This window comes from Orcinus orca, chromosome 11 (genome assembly GCF_937001465.1).
Source record: "Orcinus orca chromosome 11, mOrcOrc1.1, whole genome shotgun sequence".
NCBI lineage: Eukaryota > Metazoa > Chordata > Mammalia > Artiodactyla > Delphinidae > Orcinus > Orcinus orca.
In genome coordinates, this window is record NC_064569.1 from 43,749,284 (window position 1) to 43,763,564 (window position 14,281).

Genomic DNA, 14,281 nt, shown 5'->3' on the forward strand with positions numbered 1-14,281 from the left:
TGATTTTATTAGTATTTTGAATTATGTTAATAGATTTGAATATTGAATCACTAATTCAACATACTTCACCATCATAGTGTAATTCTTCCCTTTGCTTCTGGATTCTGTTTGCTGATTTTCAGCTGGAAATTTCTGCTTTGCTTTTGTGTCTTCGTCTGTTGTTTTCCCCTCCCCTCCGTTGACTGACTCATGGCACCCGGTCATGATTAGCTCAACCTAAGTTTATAGGAAATTTGAAAATGAAGAACTTGTTCCGCTGTTGCCCTGGATTCTTTCAGGTTTCCTAGACTACCCACCCTTCCTGGGTTTGAGTCAGGCTTTGTAGCAACTTTGGTAGGAGGGGAGTCAGTTTGTGTGCGTGTGCGTGCGTACGTGTGTGTGTGTGTGTGTGTACATACGCACAGTTATATTATTACTTAACCTTCCCATTTTCTCATATGTAAAATGGGGATAAAAATAATTTCTTTTTATTTTTTTAAATTTTTGGCTGTGTTGGCTCTTCGTTGCTGTGTGTGGGCTTTCTCTAGTTGTGGTGAGCGGGGGCTACTCTTCGTTGCGGTTTGTGGGCTTCTCATTGTGGTGGCTTCTCTTGTTGCAGAGCACGGGCCCTAGAGTGCGCAGGCTTCAGTAGTTGTGGCACGTGGGCTCTAAGGCATGCAGACTTCAGTAGTTGTGGTGCACGGGCTCAGTAGTTGTGGCACACAGTCTCAGTAGTTGTGGCACACAGGCTTAGTTGCTCTGTGGCATGTGGGATCCTCCTGGACCAGGGATTGAACCCGTGTCCTCTGCATTGGCAGGAGGATTCTTAACCACTGTGCCACCAGGGAAGTCCAAAAATAGTTTCTTAAAAGAAGTATCATAAAGGTGAAATGAAATAGCATATGTTAAATATTTGGTATGCGATTCTCAATCGATGTTAGCTGCTATATTATTTGGTATTTATTGGGCACTAAGCCCTGTGCTGGGTTTTTGGGATAGGGTCCCAGAAGGAAAGGTACACAATTCCTGCCCTTGGGGAATGTCCCAATTTAAGGGAGAAAGGTGTACAAATACATGTTTGAAATAAATTTAAATAATTAATGCAAGGAAGATATGTAAACAAGTACAATCATGGGTATATTCATCGCTCAACTTGAATACCTACTACATACAAAAGACACAGTTAAAGATATTTGCTCAGTGCTGTATCAAGGTTGACTAAAACATTATGTATTATTTTCACACACACCAAAACTTTTGCAAATGAGTATTGACCCCTCCAAAGTTATCATTTTGAATAAATAGTGATGTTGCCTTACTAATGGAGTTGCGTTTTTGGAACTACTTTCAGAATCTACCACAGACAGCTTTGCATAGTTTCAAGGTTGACGCACCTTTGCCCATCAAGGTAGACTTGATTTTTTGGAAACAGTAGAAGCTTGGATTTTAAAAAAAACAAGTGTGACTATTAAGTAAGAAAACCAGTTTTCTCATGGCTGCTATCGTGCTCTAAGAGTAATTCCAAATGAAGAGATGTATGGAAGGAAAGAGAGGGAAAGGCAGAACGAGAAAAGAACAGACAATAAGGGAGGGACCTATTTATAACTGTTAGATGGATTACTCGGCAGTTTTAGGAACGAATCTCATTTCTCCATTCACTTGTGTTTGTTTCTAAAGCTTCTACCTAAGCACTGTGCCACTACCATCAGCAAGGCCAAAAACAAGAAAACCATGAAGCAGAGGCAGACTCCGAGAAAAGGAGAGCCTGAGAGGGACAAACCAGGAGCTGAGAGTCACCGGAAGAACCGCAGCATTGTCACCAAGTGAGGACCTAGGCCTTAGGGGGCCAGCAGGGCACTACCTCAAAGAAGGGAGAACAGGAAAGAGGGAAGGTGATGCAGCAAAAGAGTGCGGAAGTGGTGGTGGGGAATGACAGATATGGAAAAGCGCTTAAATATGAATTTTCTACTTTGCCTTTGAAGTCACCATCAATGTGTACTCTTCTAGGCTGAGTTTTTCCAGAAGATGAAAGGGGTCTGAGGGTCATGGGCCTGACAGATCCTCCCCAAATACTAGCAGGCAGTGCCAGACCTGTAATGGAGGCTCATTTTACTTTCTCAATTTTACTCAGCATGGACAAGCTACACCTAAACTTGACAGAATTGGCACTGACAATGAATCATGTACACAGCTTCTGTGTATTTGAACACACCATCTTCCCTTCTGAGTATCTCAGCAGCCATCTGGAGGCCAGACTCAACAGGTATCACTCTTTTGTTGTCTTCTGTTTGCTTAGTATGGTCATTCTCAAAGCTGGGTTCCATTAGATCCATCTTGATGGTCATTCTGATGCAGTCAATCTGGCATAGGTTCCAAGCATCTCTATTAAAAATAAATAAAAGAACCCAGACTTCCCTGGTGGCGCAGTGGTTAAGAATCTGCCTGCCAATGCAGGGGACACGGGTTTGATCCCTGATCTAGGAAGATCCCACATGCTGCAGAGCAACTAAACCCGTGTGCCACAACTACTGAGCCTGTGCTCTAGAGCCTGCGAGCCACAACTACTGAGCCCGTGTGCACAACTACTGAAGCCCGTGCGCCTAGTGCCCATGCTCCGCAACAAGAGAAGCCACCACAATGAGAAACCCATGCACTGCAACGAAGAGTAACCTCTGCTCGCCGCAACTAGAGAAAGCCCACGCGCAGTAACAAAGACCCAACGCAGCCAAAAACAAACAAACAAACAAACAAATAAAAGAACCCCAAACCTTTATAGGTTTCTTTTTTTTTTTTAAGATTTATTTTATTATTTATTTATTTACTTATTTTATTTTTGGCTGCGTCGGGTCTTAGTTGCAGCATGCTGGATCTTCGCTGAGACGTGTGGGATCTTTCGTTGCAGCACGTGAGCTTCTCTCTAGTTGTGGTGTGCGGGCTCCAGGGCACGTGGACTCAGTAGATGTGGCTTACGGGTTCCAGAGCGCATGGACTCTGTAGTTTGTGGCACACAGGCTCTCTAGTTGAGGCGCTCGAGCTTAGTAGTTGTGGTGCACGGGCTTAGTTGCCCCACGACATGTGGGATCTTAGTTCCCTGACCAGGGATCGAACCCGTGTCCCCTGAATTGTAAGGCGGATTCTTTACTACTGGACCACCAGGGAAGTCCCTCTATAGGTGGTTTTGTTGAACAACCAGAACTGGTCATCACTGGTTTAGTAGGGTGACTGGGGCCTTTGCAGTCAGCAGATCTGTGTTGATGCTGTTAGCTAAGACATCAGAGCAGGTTATCTAACTTGTTTGAGCCTTAATTTCCTACCCTATAGAGTAAGGATAATGATATTTACCTTATAATGAGAATTACCTGTAACTGAGAATTGGTAGAGAATTAAAGATAATAATGAGTGACATATATAGGCCTCAACAAAATAAATTCCCTTCCTTCCACTTTGCCTCTCATTCTGTTGCTCCCTGAAGCTGCAGGAACATTCCTTATATTCAAATTGGGCACTATAGTAGGCAAATTAGGGGAGTGAGGGGAAAAATTTTTTATGAATAATCTCCTAGTCTTCTGTGTTTCATTTTGCAATACGTAGTATATTTACTCATTCACTTAACAAGTATTTATTGAACATCTATTGTGTGTCATCAGTGTTCTCAAAGCTGTTAATACAGCAGTATACAAAAGAAATAAAGACTCCTGGCCACATAAAGCTTACCTTCTAGCGGGAGAGACAAGCAAAGTAAGAACGTAGGATATATGGTAGATTAGAAAATAAGTGCTAAGCAGAAAGTTTAAAGCAGGAAAAGGAGATGGGAAGTGTGTAGTGGTGGTGGTGGTGAAATTTTACATAGGGTGGCCAGGGAAGGCCTGCTTGAGAAAGTGACATTTGAGTGAACTCCTGAAGGAATTGAGGAAGCCAAGTGGGTGACTATCTGGGGAAAGGACATTCTGGGCGGAGGAAACAGCAAGTGCGAAGGCTCTGAGGTGGGAACATGCCTGGTATGTTCAGGGAACAAGGAGACCAGTATGAGCCAGGGGGAGACTGGTAGGACGTGAGGTCAGAGAGGCTGGAGGAGTGGCAGACTGACGGTTCAGGTGGCTCTATGCCATCGTAAGGATTTTGGCTTTGATTCTGAGTGAGACGGGGAGCCTAGGCATGGTTTGAGCAGAGCAGGAACATGATTTCACTCAACATTTCAGTAGGTTCACTCTGTCTGCACTAGGGGGGCCAAGGACAGGAGTAGGGAGAACAGTTAGGAGTCTGTGCCTTGACTGTAGGAGATGCAGGCTAATTTTTCAATTAGTTTTTTGCTTGGGTGACAGTAAAATTAGTTCGTTTTCATTCCGTACACTTTAGCTATATGGAAGGAAGTGTCTCAGGTGCATGTAAAATGTCAAGAAGATGACAATTTGATGATCATCCATGTGTAAACCTTCAGAAGCTGGCAATGGTTTCTAGGCCCTGGAGCAGCATGTCACTGGCATCATTGTTCCTAAAGCCTGGAAGTTGGCCTAAAGGTTTGGCCTCAATGAAAACTCTAAAATAGATTAGGCTTGCCTCCCATCTGTCCCTTCCGTAGTATTTTTCCTCAAGGGGTACCTCTTCTCTCTTCCTTTTCATCTGGGGAGTAGGCCCTCCTGTTCCCTTCCCCTCCCCTGCCATAAAGTTTTCCAAAAACACGGAACAAACAAAAAACGCCCAAACATCTGTGGCTTTAGGGAGAACCTGATGGACTCTTTCATACTGATGTGCAGATGACTGACAAAAGCTTGTGTTGGCAAAGTCTAATGTTCCTCTTTCCCCTACTGTTTACATTTTAACAAGGAAGAAAGCCTCAGGCAGAGGACTGACTCTAATTGTGAATTCTCAGGTTCCTGGGGAAGGTATTTTGGAAGGGGCTGGGAGTCCAGTGAGGAGGGGTGTTCCTGGTGTGCCCCTAAAATAATACAGTGTGAACAGTTATTCTACCTTCTCTAAGGTTGGCTATAGATGTGTGCCAACCAAGTGTACCCTCTCTCCACCTGGCATCCCGTGGCCACTTGGGATTGCACTGCACCTCTAAGGATTTCTGGGTGTGGTTTTCCATTTCTGACAGTCATTGGAACTAAGTCTTTCCGAGGAGAAAAGACAAATGCTGGCCCTGAGAATGCAGGAGGTTGTAAGCAAGCACGTACTGTTAGATGGCATTTGGGAGCCCAGGTCTTTTACCACCTGATTTAATTTCTCCAGAGGAGGCAGAAGAGCATGGTGATTGAGAATCAAATGTTATTTGATTCAGGTCCCAGCTTTGCCACTTGCTAGCTGTGTGGTCTTCACAGACCACCACAGCTGTGTGGTCTGTCTCAGTTTCTTCATCCGTAAAATGGGGATAATAATTGTACCTACCTTATTGGGTTGCTGTGAGATTTACATGAGATGATGCGTGTAGTTAGATCATAGTACAGCACGCAGAACACAGTATAAATGTGATAACTGTTACTATGTTTGTCATTATGATTGTGATTATGGTTTTTGTCACTTAGAGCCATTGTGTGGCTGGCTGGCTACAATGCCACAACCCAGGAGATCGCCAGGCCTTCTGAGCTCTTGGTAGGAGTCAAAGCGTACATCGGTTTCATAAAGTCACTGGCCCAGTTTTTGGGTGCAGATGTGTCCAGAGTCATCCGCAACGCCCTCCTGCAGCAGACGCAGCCACTGGACTCGTGTGGGGAACAGACTATCACCACTCTGTACACAAATTGGTCAGTGTTGCTTATCCTCTCTCGCTGCCTTGCTTCTTTGTTAGCACTTTTTCCTTTATGCAGTAGGACCTCGGGACCAGGCATTTTAGCTCCTAGGGTCATAGACCCCCAAACAGAAGCCTGTTTCTGCCCGAGGACTGGAGCTGTAAGCTGGGGCAAACTCAGATCCCCTCTGTCCACCATGAGGTCTCTTTCTAAGCTTCCATGTAACATCCATTGATCTACTCTGTAACAATTTGACCCTTTTCCTCTTAATCTGCTGTTCTTAACCTTCCTTTTCTGGATTCTTACTGTTTTCATTTCAAATGATCTCTCTTCCTCTTTCTGAAGTTCTTTTTTATTTCTCTCTTTGTCCAGTTTCTCCCCCTGGAGACCATTCTGTCTCACACCATCTCTCCGGAGCACTGCCTCCTTACCTCCCGACATGACCGTGTCGCGTCTAGTAGATTGCTCTTCATAGCGAAAGGGGCCTCCTCCTCCAGACTGGAGGAGGCAGGGGTCAGCAGTATTTCCTTTGAGGGTTAAGGATGGAGAGGAGCTGGATTCCTACCTCCCTAAGCCACTGGGTGGCGTTCTTAATCCAGTATCAGCTCGGCAGGAGCCCGCCCGGCTGCAAAGAACCCCCTGAGGAGGGAGAAAGACTGAGACAAGGTTTACAATAAAATGCCAACAGGGGCCTGGCAGGTAAGGTAAATGGGTGTTGTGGGCTAGGTGGGGACTTTGAGTAGTTGGAGAGGGCATGCCCCTCTGAAAGGCGACGGCCACCACTTAGCCCCATCTGATCGCTGCCCCACTAAATCCATATTTTAATGTAAAATCTCTCAGTTTCAAAAACTTGACAACTGATTCAACTTAAAAGGGAAAAACCTCACGTTTGAGTGCTGGTTTTGACCTACCCGTGGTTAGCTTGTGACTTTTGTAAGACCTAGGCCCGGAGCTCGTGCCTGGGTGAGTGGCAGGCATTGCCACGCCCTCTCCTGACACTGGCTGGAGGCCTTCTCAGCTTGCCAGAGGTCAGGAGGGCATATTTGGAGACTGGATGACAAGTGTTCACGGGGCCTCTCTCTGTCCAGGAGGTTTGACTTGAGACCTGCTTCCAGGGTCCTAGGCCCTTAGTCCAACACTCTCATTGGAGAGGCTGAGGCTAAGTATATTTCAGAGGAGCCCGATTAGTAGGAATTTTTGTCTTGTCAGCTTAGACTTGTCTCACCTGACAGAGGAAGGCCAAGGGTGAGGGGCATGCAGTAGCTGGTAAAGGTGGTAGGGCGTGCACACCGTTACGTCTGACAGCACAGCCAAATGCCCTGCAGGTTAGAGGCAAAGCGGAACCACGCTACTGCCAGTTGTTTTTGAGCCAACAGCTTGGGGTGTTAATTAGAGTGTTGTACTGTCTTCTTTGAGTCTCTTCTCCCCACCCCAGCCTTTGGTGGAGTTTCTCTTCCTGAGCCCAGTGATGGTGGTAGGGAGAAAGGATTGAACACTGATCTTCTGTGCTTTCTTGCCAACCTTGTAGGTACCTAGAAAGTCTGCTTAGACAGGCGAGCAGTGGGACCATTATCCTCTCACCAGCCATGCAGGCCTTCATCAGCCTCCCCAGAGACGGGGAGCAGAACTTCAGCGCAGAGGAGTTCTCTGACATCTCTGGTGAGCCCAGAGCCTGGTCTCTGTCAGGGAGCCGAACCTTTCCCCTCAATACAATATCTTAACCTATGGATCCCATCTAAATTCTCCTACCTTCCCAGAGGCTCATTCTGTACTCTTCTAGATCTCTGCTAGATTCTACCTTAGGGACAGTAAAAAGAGATTTCAAGTGAGACCCAGAACTGAGGAGTGGCTTGGGGGTTGAAGGTGGAGAGGGAAGATGCGGGGAGTTAGGAGCTAGGCAGGGGCACTCAAGTCACTGAAAGGATTTATTCTTCGAAGGGTAGTAAATGGTTATTTTCCATTTCCACAAAGAGTAAAGAGTAGGACATATAATGAGGGGTAAAGGATAAATGTAAGGAGGACATTCTGATGTTTGGAATTATTAAACAGTGGTCTGACATCATGGCATCTTCTTCCTGAGGGATAAGTTTTAGAGCCTTAGCTAGTGCTTGGATTGCTGATGTTTAATAATGATGATGAGCTAATGGATGACATTTAGTGTGGGCTTGGCTCTAAATGTTCACATGTATTTAACTCCTTTACTCCTCACAGCAGCCTTGAGGTAGGTACTCTTATTACCCCCATTTTGCAGATGAGGACACTGAGACACAGAGAGGTTAAGGAGCTTGATTAAGGTCATACATCATTCATAGATGGTAGAACTGGGATTTCAACTCAAGGCAGTCAAATTCCAGAGCCTGGGCGCTTAGTCACTATGTCATGCTGCTTCCCAGTGTATAGAAGCGCTTTTGTGTCTCAAGGCAGGCAGATGAGGAGTGTGTCGTGAATGAGTTGGGAAATTATTCTCTTTTTAAAGAGGGCTTGAAGCCATGCAGATCCTTTTTAATAGATTTGTTTTACTGACTGACTGATTCATGAACTATCCTACTGCTTCCTCCTTCCTCTCACCTCCATGTAAATCATGGACCCCGCGTGGTATCTGAGACAGGTAGGAGATGTTTCAATGACCCTGCCCTCTCCATTCTTCCCCTTCCTTGGGGGGTGTTATGAAAGTCAGAGTATACAGTTCTGTTTTCCAGCTCTGCCTTCTTCTTACCCTCATACTGACTCCATCAGTGAGCTGACCCTACCCTTTACCTGTTGGAGGCTTCAGATGTCCCCTTCTTATCAGCTCCTCCCACAGACTGTAGGCAGCATCTAAAATCAGCTTTAGGTCTCTCTGACAACTGACGAGCCGCAGGAGGTAATGCTGATTCCCCCTTCTACCACCCCCACCCCAATTTCCCTGGGTTACCATGGTGATGGGGCAATGCTGCTGCAAAAATAGATAGATGGATAGAGAAGGATGCCCTAGGGTTACTAGCCTAGAGAGGACCAGAGTAAGGAGAGTTGGCAGATCCAAATCAGTAGATCAGTGTGTCTTTTCTCCAGAGAAGGCAGTTCAGCCCCTCTGCCTCTCTGTCAGCCATTTTAGAATTATCTAAGTTGACCAGTTTGGAAATCCTTTTCTAGTTCTCAGCTCAGTTGTTCCTATTGTAAATAGGTGACTAAAAATGTTTAGTATTTATTCCACATGAGGCTCTGTGTCAGCTACTGTGACCAGTTCCACTTCCTTTGTCAATGGTAGAGGTGGAGATCAACTGGTCCTGCCTTTAAACACTTGAGTGTGGAGCCTTGATTTCCTTTTCCCTCTGAACTCTTGTTAACTATATTAAACTCACCTTTCCTCTACTGGTCTCTTGTTACTTCTGGTCTTTATGGTTTTCTCTGCTGGGACCGCCCATAGCCAAAGGTCATAGCTGGAGCTCTTCCCTGTCTGAATTTGTCACTAGTGTTTCTAACATGGGATTTCCTCAGCCAGGTTTTATTTAATTCACAAAGGGCCAGAAGCAGGTTGGGTAGGGAGGGATAAGGTAATGGGGCAGACTTGAGGGAAGAAGAATTTAGGGGAAAAGACAACTGGGAGTCTGGGGATGTGTACTGATTATGCTATCATATCAACTCTGGGAGGTATTCAGAGTGGATATTAATTTCTTCATTTTACAGAGAAGTGAACTGAGACTCAGAGAGGAGCTTAACATCTGATAAAGCTAGTGCAGCTAGTCCAGCAAGAGTAAAGTCCAGGGCCATGTAAAGGGACTGGTCCAGCAAGAGTAAAGTCCAGGGCCATGTAAAGGGACTGGTCCAGCAAGAGTAAAGTCCAGGGCCATGTAAAGGGACTGGGAAAGTCTAGATTCTTATGGGAATGAAAAGTAAATAGTTATCATTTGTGGTACGTCTTGGTGTGGGTACCAGTGGGGAGAGGGTAAATTGTCCCACAGGCAGGCCAGACCTCTCACCTGAATACAGGATTTCAGGCTACGTTTGCTCTCCAACTTCCCACTTCCTTTCCTTGCTGGAAAACACTTAAGGTGTTCACGTTACCCTATAGCTATTGTGCAAACGCACCGGCGTTCTCTGAGTCCCACCTGGGGCCTCTGTGACTCTATTCCAGAGTTGCGGGCTTTGGCTGAACTCCTGGGCCCCTATGGCATGAAGTTCCTGAGTGAAAACCTGATGTGGCATGTGACCTCTCAGATCGTGGAGCTGAAGGTACCGTGGAAGCAAGCCCCCGGGAAGAAGGTCCAGCCCCCGGGGGAAGAAGGGTAGGGGTAGGAGACTGGGGGGAAGATGTACCATGGGTCTCATCTTTTCGTGCTTAATGGCTCTGTGTCCCGGCCGCAGAAGCTGGTGGTGGAAAACATGGATGTGCTTGTTCAGATCAGATCCAACTTTAGCAAGGCAGACTTGATGGCTTCTCTGCTTCCCCAGCTGATGGGTGAGCACGTCTCCTAAAGGGAGAAGGAACTGTGGGAAAAGCATTGTGGATGACAGGTTTTTGGGGCTCTGGGGCCTAGGCTGGGTCTGAAGAAGCAAAACCGTTGCCATTCTCCTGAGTTCTCTTCTTGAACGCTCTTCTTTCTCCTCAGGGGCTGATAATGTACTGAAGCGTATGACCATCATTGGAGTTATCCTCAGTTTTAGGGCCATGGCCCAAGAGGGACTTCGGGAGGTGAGCTGGGGGAGAGGGGGCTGCCACAGGATAAAGCCTTGGGTAGGGCTTGTGTGAGAAGTTGTGGAAAGGGTTGGTGAGCATTGAGGAGAACGGAGCTTAATTCGGTAGAGGTACTGGAAGTTCTTTGAGGCTAGTTGAGCTGAAGAAACCTAGACGCATGAGGAGAGAAGTGGCATGGGAAGCTGGCTAGGTTCTTATCTAAGCTGAGGCCTTTTTTTTGTTTCTTTGTTTCCACCTGTTTGAAGGCATCGGCCACTGTCCCTTGGACTCATTTGTACTCTCTTTCCTCCAGGTTTTCTCCTCCCACTGCCCATTTCTTATGGGTCCCATTGAATGCCTGAAGGAGTTTGTCACCCCAGACACAGATATCAAGGTATGGGAGAGTGCAAAGTGGAATCTAATTAGGAGATTTTTGTTGTTGAAAATGGATGGAGCTAGGATCTAGTAAGGGAGAGGGGGCTCTGAAGAATACTGCAGGGAGAAGAGCCAGAATTTGAATAGAAACACGTTGGGGGAGATTTTTGTGGAGGGAGGGGCGTTGGTCAGGCGAGAGGGTGCACAGCTGGGGAGCCCTGGGGAGATCCTGCGGGGGCTAGGGAAACGTTACTGGAGGGAGAGGAGTAAGTTCTAGGATAGTTTCTACAGCTTTTCTCCTAAGATGTCCAAATTAGATACCCAACTATATGCAGACAAGTCCCCTCTTTAGTCAGGAGCCTGGGTACTTTTTGTAAATTTTTTTTCTTCCATTCCTACCCACCCTGTCTGCCCTCAGATTTTCCGTTCTTTTTCTGGCCTTTTCTTCCTCCTAGTTCTGAAACTTTCTGGTTCCTCTGTGTGTGTGTCACCTGCCTTGGGCCTCATTTCCTCTAGAGATGGGGAAAGGCGGAGGGGACTCTGTAAGCACCCAAGTTAAACATCCATTCCCCCTCCCCCACCTCATGTCAGCTTGCCTTTTGAATCACCTAGAACAAACAAGTATGTTTTGCAGGAAATACAGCTGAAGGCTGGGAACAAGGGCCTTCAAATGCACAGGGCAGGGCACTTCTCTTATAATTGATTCCGTTAACGGAGGGAGGTCTGTGAGAAGAGGAAACTGGTTAACAGGAAGTAGTCAGGAAAAAAAAAGAAAACTTAGAGAAAAAAACTTCCTTTACCTTGAGGTCAAAAGAGTTGTGAACATTTCCTCCTCTCTGCCTGAAATCAGATGATGAGGGTCAAGGGGTCACGGGCCCTGAGGGGGTGACATTTCACTGGATTGGCTGCTCCTTCAGGGCAGGTCTTTGGTGTCACGGTGAGCCTGGGGTTCAGGCAGGTGTTGGTGGTGGGGCTGAACTCTCTGGCCTGTCAGGAGTGTGTCTAGCTGGCATCTCCCAGGCAGCTCCGAGCTTTAGGCTCTGCCTGCCTGGGAGAATGAGCAGGTCGGGTGGCGTGGGGGATGACCTGTCCGTCAGAGATTCTGTTACTGCCTCAGAGGGGTGAGAAGATTAGGAGAAGAGAACAGAAGCTCCTTCAATGATCACTTTCTTCCTCCAGAAAACCACAGGTCATGGACCAGGTCCCTGATCTCCTAGGTCATGGGTGCCATGAGCAGGGTTATTTAGTTAGTAGGGAATTTAAATAAAGGGCAGAGCAGAATGTGGCTGAGGTTAACTTTCTGTGTCCAGCACCACAGGCAGTGTGTTTATTGTTATGTCTGTGGGGTTCTTTGCATAAGACACTCTACTTAGTTATCTACTGTTGAAACAGTTATCCTTGTTCTCTCAGAACATTTTCAAGTCTTTTTTTTTTTTTTTAACCTCGAAAGGGGTCTTAGTAATTTGTGGGTGGGTGTTTGGGGCTACATCTTGGGAACCTGATTCTAAGTACAGTGAGGGATTCAGGAATCAATCAATCAATATTAACTGAATGCCTTCTATGTGCTTAGCATTGTGTTAAAGCCTAGAGAGGATAAAAGAAATGCAGAGTTCCTGGCTTTGAGAGAAAGGAAGTAGAGCGAAAGGGACAACGGTTATTAGTGTCTTAGTGACTCTGTGAGTCACTAGGTTAGATACTTTACACATGTGGTCTAATTTAATCTTCACAGCAACTTTGTGAGGTAGGTATCATTATCCCACTTTTACAGATGAGAAAATGGAGGCTTGAAGAAGTTAAGTAACTTTTAGCCAAGGTCACACATTTAGTAAGTGGTGATGCTAGGATTTGAGCCCAGATCTTCTCACTCCAAAGCCTTTTTCTCCCCTCTCTATGCCATGAGGTTAAAAAAAAAAAATTGTAATCTAGTTGATGAGATAAGCCATACGTCTCACCTCCAATCTGAAAAGAAAACTGATGATACCAGGTGCTGTGTGTGACCACTGTGAAGTAAGTGGCACCAGGTTAAGGAGGGAGAGATGAGCTTGGGCTGAGGTCAGCAGGGAGGGCGCCATAGAGAATATGAGATTGAGTTAGGCCTCAAGGGTGGGTGTCACTTAGATATAAGTAGAGGAGAGGTAAATAGGAAAAACTCTAGACTTTTTTCCTTCCTATGTAGGGAAAAACCCAGTTCTTTCCTGCGTGTTTCTCTCCTGTGAGTCTTCTTTCCTCTCACACAGAACACTTCACTTCTGACACTTCTGGTCACCAAATGTGTGGAGGTTTTTCCCCCACCAAATCTCTGTGACACCAGTTGGGTGTCCTGAGACTTAATTCTGACACTATCTACCTGGAGATAGTGTCAGATCACACAGGTTAAAGGTTCACTCCCACAAGTCTGCACCTACTCCCCGCTTCAGAAGCCAGTTGCAAACCTGAGTTGTCACCTGTGCTTCTGACCAACCGGCTGTAGGTCGGAGGTTCCAATATCCCCCTCCTTATTTTCCATTAATTTGCTAGAGTGGCTCACAGAACTCAGGGAAACACATCTACCAGTTTATTAAAGGATGTGATAAAGGATATAAGATAAACAGCCAGATGGAGAGATACGTGGGGCGAGGTCTGGGAGGATCCTGAGGGCCGGAGCTTCTGTCCCCGTGGAGTTGGGCTGCATCACCCTCCTGGTCCGTGGATGTGTCCTCAACCTGGAGGCTCTCTGAACTCCGTCCTGTTGGGGTTTTATGGAGGCTTCTTCACGTAGGCATGATCAATTATTAACCCTATATCCAGGCCCGCTCCCCTCTCTGGAGCAGTGGGGGTGTGGTGCGGCTGGAAATTCCCAACTTCTACCCAAGCATGGTCTTTCTGGGGAGCAGCCGCCTCCGGGAGCTGTTCGGGAGCACACCCAGAGCTGCCACATAAGACCAAAAAAATGTTCCTAGTGCTTTTATCACTTAGGGAATTACAAGGGTTTTAGGAGCCCTGTGTCAGGAACCAGGGGCAGGGACCAATATATATATTTTCTATCATCTCTCAAGAAGAAAGGACACTCTAGAAGAGGGAAGCACATGAACCGAAGCATGCAAGTAAGAAAGTAAGTTGTAGCTTGGAGACAGTGAATAAATTACCCTGGCTGCATTGACTGTAGGAAGCATTTGAGGAAATAAGGTTGAAAAAATAAATTTGTATTGTGGAGAATCTGAATGCCAAGCTAAAGAACTGGATTTTTTTTTTTTCCTCTTTCCCCTGTAGGTTAGGGAGATCTATGAAAGGAATACCCAGCAAAGATGATAGTACACCAAAAGTTTAGAATCTGTGATCCAGGAGTCTTGACTGCCTGTAGCTTCTGTCAAGCACTTCTCTCCAGGGGATACCCTCCAGAATGTTGTTTTCTTCTCTACCAGGTGACCCTGAGTGTCTTTGAGCTAGCATCTGCTGCAGGGGTGGGCTGTGACATTGACCCAGCTCTGGTGGCTGCCATTGCCAATCTGAAAACTGGTAAGATTGGGGAAAGGGGGCAACGGAGGGCTTGGGCCTTATTTTGGGGTGG

General features: G+C 46.3%; 1 protein-coding gene across 1 annotated transcript in view; it reads left to right on the forward strand.

Moving 5' to 3' along the window:
- The window catches only part of NCKAP1L (NCK associated protein 1 like), a 42,482-nt gene that overhangs the window by 19,385 nt on the left and 8,816 nt on the right, over positions 1–14,281 (forward strand). Inside the window, exons 19-27 of the mRNA XM_012534668.3 lie at positions 1,657–1,802; positions 2,111–2,242; positions 5,502–5,720; positions 7,234–7,364; positions 9,820–9,917; positions 10,050–10,143; positions 10,295–10,377; positions 10,673–10,753; positions 14,136–14,229. Coding sequence (XP_012390122.1) covers positions 1,657–1,802; positions 2,111–2,242; positions 5,502–5,720; positions 7,234–7,364; positions 9,820–9,917; positions 10,050–10,143; positions 10,295–10,377; positions 10,673–10,753; positions 14,136–14,229 — 1,078 coding nt within the window. The remainder of the gene's footprint in view (positions 1–1,656; positions 1,803–2,110; positions 2,243–5,501; positions 5,721–7,233; positions 7,365–9,819; positions 9,918–10,049; positions 10,144–10,294; positions 10,378–10,672; positions 10,754–14,135; positions 14,230–14,281) is intronic.